At 38.8% G+C, this 7694-nt stretch overlaps 1 protein-coding gene across 2 annotated transcripts in view; it reads left to right on the forward strand.

Moving 5' to 3' along the window:
- GNA11 (G protein subunit alpha 11) overlaps window positions 1-757 on the forward strand; it is a 40467-nt gene extending 39710 nt beyond the window's left edge. For both annotated transcript variants that reach the window (XM_018561683.1, XM_018561682.1), the window contains exon 8: window positions 345-757. In XM_018561683.1, the coding sequence (XP_018417185.1) occupies window positions 345-535 (191 nt within the window). In that variant the 3' untranslated portion in view covers window positions 536-757. The remainder of the gene's footprint in view (window positions 1-344) is intronic.
- The last annotated feature ends 6937 nt before the right edge of the window (window positions 758-7694 follow it).

The raw sequence follows: 7694 nt of genomic DNA on the forward strand, positions 1-7694 counted from the left end.
GGAGGGGGTCACGGTCTGTGAACTGAGGTTGTGCATCGAGACTTGGTGTCCCTTTCGCTCTCAGGGTATTGCCCTAGAGGTAGGACTGTAGGTCGGCGGAGGAGGAAAAGTGAATCCATACACTCCATTGGGTCATGAACTTGGAAAAGGCATTAGCATCAGTTGCTATCAGTTCCTCCATAAGCATGATATCATTGACGTGGCTAACCCATTGGGAAATGGGTGGAGTACTAGGTTGTTTCCAATGTAAGGGCATCACTTGCCTAGCTGCGGACAAGATATGTCTAAGTATCATGTTTTTTTGAGTTGAAACCCATTAACTTTTGAATGTATTTGCTTTCTAGGCCCTCAGCGAGATGCGACAACCGCTCGTGAATTCATCCTGAAAATGTTTGTGGATCTGAATCCCGATAGTGACAAAATAATCTACTCACATTTTACCTGCGCCACAGACACAGAGAACATCCGCTTTGTATTTGCTGCTGTAAAAGACACCATCCTGCAGCTAAACCTTAAAGAGTACAACCTGGTGTGACCAAGCTCCCTCACTACTCCTGCTCGCCTAAATGATGTTATATTTCTCACCAACAGAGTGTGGAGCAACTGCATAACTGAGGAGGAGGAGTACCCTCCAATCCTACATTTGTTTGTTCTTTCTTTTTTAAATTGGTGATTTTTTTTATTTGCCAAATTACTGAAAATGCAGCACAGTGCTGCAAGTCTGCCTTGGAAATTATATAAAATTAATGTGATTTTATTTTGAGATAGATATATCTATATATATCTATATATATATAGATAGATATATATAGATATATATCTGTTTTTAGAAAAATGTGTTGCTTCATCCTTAACGAAGTGGATGTAGTTATTTGAGCTGTTTGCTCAATGTGTACATGGCCATTTTACAATCTTCCTTTTTATATATACTATTGTTTAAACAAAAAAAAAATGTCTTGCCTCCAACTTAGTTGTTCAGGTCTGCACCCATGTGGTTTCCCACCTCGTTTTTTATTTTGTCAATGCTGTTAAGCCGCATTGCATGTTTTTAACAGACTACGATATAAATGACAGGGCTAAAATTCTGTATTTCTTTCTAGGGATGGTCAAATCAATGAGTTTTGTGTGTATGTATATTGTATATCATATATAGGTATGTATATTTTCTTTTTTTAATTTTTATTCTGGACATATCTTCCGCCTTTAAACTTATTTACCTGTGTTCTTTCTGAAGTTTGGGCTACTTCTGGCCATGTTTGCACTCTGAAAGTTGAGATCTACAATGAGATAGTAAAGTCTTAAGGGGCAAGTCCCAGAAATTTTCCAAAAATACCTCATACTCAAGGTTAATTTAGAAAGATCCTAAAGCATTTTACTGTTGTGAATCTACTTAAGTATGCATTGATTTTCACAATACAGTTGTCCTTTTCCACTGAAGGTGCCAATTCCGGACCGTTCCAAGTAGTGTTATTTAGTCTCACGAATAGTAGTGAAAAGTGTCAGCCTTACCCATAGCTTCTCCATTGCTTGCTAGGAACCATTTTTTTGGAGACCCCCTTTACATCAATGGATCCTCATATAAGCTACTTGTTTCACCTGTGACTTGGTGAAGGGAACCACAAAACATGACCTGTGAGTGGGCCTTAATAGGTGTATTTTTAGACACTGATGTGTAGGGTGGCTAAAGATGCGTATTCACAAAACGTTCTAGCATTTGGTGTTTCCAACTAAAATACCAGGCCAATTACTTCAATATCCTGCATAATTTGCAGTAGATGGGCCATTCTGCATAACAGTATTTTTATAAGTATTAATTAGTCTGTATGCCGTGTGGTAATAGGTCCTATATTTCGAGTTGATTGCAATATATGTACTTCTATGTAAAAATCAGTATTGTAGCTCATCAACTGGCATCTGTAGCCAGAATATTAATTTAATACCGTAAAGAAAACGGTTTCCCGTGCAGTGTTTTACTAGATCTGGCACGCCATACTTTTCAATAGATCCAGCAGTCGGCACCAAGCTGTAGATGGGGGTGGTGGGTCTGCTACAGATTGGCCCATAGGAAATAATAGCCTACCCAGAGCCCACCAACCTAGTTTTCAGCATATCACAGAAACACTTTTCTGTTGGGAAACTGAGATTTCTTCAGGAAAAAGGTGCAGTTTAGTTTGTTGGATTTCGTTTTTGTGTACAAGGCCAGTGGGGGTTCAGTACTGATTTTATGTGCAAGTGCACTTATACTGAGAGGGACAATGAAGCCAATATGCAACTAATTTCATAGAGCAACTATTAACTTTTGTGTATGTACATCGCAAAGTGTGAAGTGCTTACCAGAGATAAGGACAATTGCAGTAAAACACTTATCTGGCAGATAAATATTTTCTTTGTTCTAGCTTACTTCCAGTTAGCAAGCCAGTTGAAAGACACTACAAGGCTACCTTTGGTAAGCCTAAGATAGCTGATAATGTAGCTTTATGGCAAAAGTAATGCCATTTGTTTCAACTTTTTTACATATATCTGTACTTCTATATCCATATTGGCAAATTGTGTCAGTACCTCTGTTACCCAGGTATAATGTTTCGTTTGCCGATTCTTTTCATTTCAGTACCGTGGCTTGCTCCCATATATTTTGTTGATATGACTATACTGACTGTATTAATTATATAAATGTTCTACTAACTCATTTGCTCAAAACACTAAAGGAAGCCTGTTTTACCTCATTTTGGAAGTGGTAACTGTACCATGGTAGTCTCCATAAATTTTAAACCCTTCCGAAGCTGAAACTTTATATTTAAAGTGAGTCTGTCCTTAGCCCATGCAGGTCAAGGTAACAGATTCCCTTAATTATTACCTCCTACCTTCCATTTGCTTCTTGGCCAAAGTAAAATACGTCTAGTACATCTGGGGGTAGGGAGCGTGTGACTCTCTATCGCTCCTCTACTCCTAAAATTAAACACTAAGTACCTGATCACTAGGGGCCGCTTGCTGCCATTGTGGAGCAGGGATGGAGCCCATAGCCCTGTGTAAACCTCAATTAGACAGACTTGAAAGGTTTCTTTTTTTCTTTCCTCCTGCAAGCTATTAGTGAGGATGCAAATGGAAGGGGAGTAAGCAATAGGTTAGAGGATAGGAGAGCAATTAGGTGACTGTGTTACTTCTTTACCCTGTATGGGTAAAGCATACGTTCACTTAAAATTATTGTCAAGAGTTTTGTTGATTCCTGTGCTGCCCTCTAGTTTGCAACAAGTTGCAATGTGTTAATGCTTGTGTGGTGGTTTTCTGTAATATAAAGGTAATTCATATTTCAGTGTAAGTGGAAATGTTTGGCTGCGTATGTTTTTATGCACATTTTTGTCCCCTCAACTTATTATTCCAGTGTTTCTGACCTGCACTTTTTACATGGAATAAAGGGATCACTTGTGAGCAGTCAACAGAATCTAGTATTCTTATTGAGATTTGGCGTTTGTGAGCTAAAGTGCTGGTAATATCCAGTTAGATTTGACCTTCCTGTAGTAAGATGCTGATAAATCTCTGTATTTGGCTATATTGATTAAGGATGATCTGCAAATTGTGTGCCTTATGAATTCTGTTGGAAGTGTATATTATTCCCTAAAAACGTAATTTTGGACTGCTTATTAAAAGCAGCGGTATTGTGTACATTTGATTCGTTGTGTGCTAGGTAATATGGCATCTGTGAGCAAGTTGCACTACATAGTATGATATTTTCCAGTTTTGATGCAGCTCTTATTTGTATCAGAAGCATGTTGGTATTATTGGTACTTCTATAAGTGACACTATATAGATTAGTAGTAGTTTTTATTTAGTCTCTTGTTATTAGTACACTGAGCCAGGCCATAGAACAATGTGAGGTAACCAGCAACCATCTTCAAGCATTGGTTGTCATTAATATGTCCCCTCTTCTGAAGGAACCTGCTCATATTTATTACTCTTTGAATTGTATTTAAGGGAAAGCTCCTGGACTGTGTCAACAGGCTTTTGTCTGTGTCAAAATTGCTTTCTTTCTCCATGCAAGTCAATGGGAATGCCAAAGCAGCTTGAATCAGCATAGAAGGTCAAATGCAGGTCAATAAGTGGTCAACTACAGGTTAAAATGCTCCTGTCAGTAAACTCTGATTTTTAGAAGCGTATTAAACTGTCAAATGCATGCAGTATGCTCCTGAAGTAAGATGCATATGCCCACTGACATCAGCCCACTAGCACTTCTTGACTCTTGAACTAGTAGATCGGCCAGGAGTCAGAAAAGGTCTTATTTTGCTTTGTGATAAATTGCCTTGAAAGTATAACTCTCTAGCTTAAATAAATTTAACGCTAGTGATAGGCAAGGCTTCTTTCCTCACCGGCCTGTGAGTTCTCGTCAAATTTTAGCAGAGAATCCTCTGGAAGCTTTGGGGTACCTCCTGTGGGTTGTCTTTTAGAAAATAAGGAAATTCAGAGGGGCAATGCAGCTAAAAGGGTTTTTGGCTCATCGTGGCAGTCCTAGAAATAGGGCAGATCTCCAAGCCAGAGTCCTTGACAAAGCTTTGGAACAAACCCTGCCCCATATCATAGAAAGCAGCATAGTAACTCTTAAGGTGAGAGCTTAGCATGTCTTTAAGATGAACCTGACATAGAAGAAAACCCAGCACTGTAACTGATCCAAGATGTTTTTGCATCTTTTTTGCTTTGGTTTAACCTTACTAGGGCTTGGCACCCCTGACTTTGGGCTTTCTTCTTATCTTTACTCTATCCAGCAAGTGTCCTTAATGGCTACTGAATGGCCGCTGTCAGAATACTCAATAAGAGCTGGCAGCTCATTGGCTGCTAGCTCTGTTTGGCTGACAATTTTCCAACATGCTCCTTCGATCAGCTGATCAAGGGACACTGGTCGGAAAGGTGCCGATGGCGGCACCCAAGCATCGATTTTCAGCCGGTTCATCAAGAACTGGCCAAAATTTGAAGCGCGGATACCCAGCTTAAGACTCTTGCAGAGGAGGCTTTTCAGACTAATAATGGTAACAGACACTTAATAGTGGTTTGGTGTTTGGTGGAATTGTCAGTTTTCAAGTTGTCAAGTTTTTGCTTTAAGGAACATTGGCCTTCATTTAGCTAGTATTTGTGTCTTAACTTTGTGAGGCAAACGTGTGAAATTGTCTCATGCCAAATGTATTAATTAACTGTATTAATTAGTTACACGACACTATTAATGACACTAATTAACTGTAAAAATACCAGAATTATTTTTTTTTCTTCTCAGAAGTAAAAAAAAAACCAAAAAACTAATAGAGATGATTGTTTGAAAAAGTGATCTCAGAGATTGACCTTGCAACTAGGTATGTCCAGTTTCCATATAACATCATTCTATGACAGGTGGGTACATAAGTTCCCATTGATTTCCCTGTGTCATAAACTAGCTTGTTGTTCAGAAAATTAAAATGCGTGCTCACTTTTGCTTAGACAATCAATGCTGGAAACTGTATCAGCCTTTTATGAATGTCAGATTTCGGAGTGTTAAGCTCATGCTATGTTACTTCTGAAACATGCCCTCTGATTTTAAATATATATTTTGAATCCTGACTTTGCATGGAAATTAGATGATCGGGTTAAATAATCAGTCATTGAAAAGTATTGATGGCAGTCTTGGCTAATCTGTTACAAATTGTGATCTGATAGTTGGCTGGCCCCTAATAGTCCCAAGTGTTGTGCCATATGCATGCTTGTATTACAAAGGTCCTACAGCCCGGCCTTTAGGGCACACAGGATAGTCAGTTGTGATTCGTAACAAATCATCAGGGCCATGTCACACAAAGCAACTTTGTAGCAGCTACACATATCTTTGCTTATTTTCTCTGGCGAATTGTAGCCAGTTATAGAAATGCTGATGTAGCTGCCTACAATGCTTATCTATACAGCTACAAATCACTGGTGTGTGCTATGATCATCAACAGTTGCATAAGATAACGTGAGAAGCTACTGAGGCGGGTGATTCTGTTGCCAACTCCAAACGCTGCAAAAAGTCAATTGCTCAGTGATTCAGCTACAAATCACCTGGCATTCCTGGAACATAGACTTTCATTGACTGCACTTGTTTCTAGCAACAAAAACATTAAGTAGAGCAATTCTGTAGATGCTAAAAATCGCTACTACAAAATCGCTTGTGTGATAGGGGCCTAACAATGAGTTCCAGGTGTATCTGATATATTTGTTGTTGGCTGTTTGCCAAATTTTTAGATCATTTACTTTTTGCCGAAATTATTTTTACGATCTAAAGTTTTGTGACCTTATCGTGTTGACATTTGTGATCAGATATAGATGTGCTTTTACATAGAAAATTAAAGCAAATACCGTGTTTACAAGAAGCCCTCCAGCACCCCATTTTTATTTTTTGGAACATGTTTTGTATAGTGTTGGTAGTGGTTTGTATATTTTATTCCACAGAAACACATTCCTTGAAAGCTGAACTCCAGGCAGATTAAAAAACACTTTCATCGTGAACTATATTGTAAATGTGGCTAGTCTTGATATCAGCCTTCTATAATCCTCTGCACAGGAACACCCACGACTAGAATGGAAGGGCCAGCTTAAATGCATGTGTAGTGATGGGCAATATGCTCACAGCAGTAGAGAGATGACTTCATGAGGATTACTGATCCTTCATTGTCACAGGGTAGGGGCAGTGCGGTGACCATGCTGTGTTGCTTAACTGCAGTACAATAATGTCAGGTCACCAGCCTGGCCATGATGTGTGGCAGGGCCATGTAACTCTCAGTACTGGGCAGACAAAAAGACAAACCCATTGACACATAAAACAGCTCCCATATATGTATCGCATATGTGTATTTAAGCTGCTTGCCTGGAGTTCAGGGTTCCATTTAGTTCCTAATGAAGCATTTCAACTTTTTTTGTTGTAAGGAAGGATTTGTTTTCTTGTTTTTAATTGTAGAGAATATTTAATGAGAACACTAACCTCCCTTAACTCTATATTGGTTGCAGAGTTCATCCTTTTTATTTTTTGTATGCCTCTGCAGTGTTTGGACTTTAAAGTAACCCTCACTTTTTATCCAATAGCTCAAATTGTCAATTCCGTCTGTTTATGACAATATTAAGGCTGTTGTGGCTTTGATATGACAGCTTCCCCAGCACTTCTTGCTTAACTACATCTATTTTGCACCATATAAATATGTGAAAGATTGCCCAGTGGGGTCTTGCACATCCCGTCCAGTTTAAAAGAGAAAGCATACCCATACAGGTTATGGTGAGAAGGGACTAAAACAATCAAAATGCCTACAACTCTAATCACTACTTTGGATGTGAATCTGGCCGGTGTGGTTTAAAGGAAGGATTTTGCATGGCTCTGTCCATTGTCCTGAAATGAGGAATTATTTTATTATTTTTGGGATCTGTAAATGGAAATAGACGTGTGAATACCTTCCAGTTTACAGTAATGTCCCGATATGAAATTTGTCTCTTTCCTGTGTTTTAATGGATCTGCTCAGTACTGTGATTCTTCAGTGGAGGAGGAATGAGTGCCTAAAAACATTGTTTTCAATAGTATACAACAGAGAAGGTGCTCCAACACTGGTCAGTAACCTAGACTTACAAAGGATGTCCTCTTATACTTCAAGTGGGAAAATCCTCTTAAATGCTATATTGTCATTCTGCTTTTGTCAGTGCACACGTATTGCAGTTTAGTA

This window comes from Nanorana parkeri, unplaced genomic scaffold (genome assembly GCF_000935625.1).
Source record: "Nanorana parkeri isolate BGI_ZX_2015 unplaced genomic scaffold, ASM93562v1 scaffold537, whole genome shotgun sequence".
Classification (NCBI taxonomy): domain Eukaryota; kingdom Metazoa; phylum Chordata; class Amphibia; order Anura; family Dicroglossidae; genus Nanorana; species Nanorana parkeri.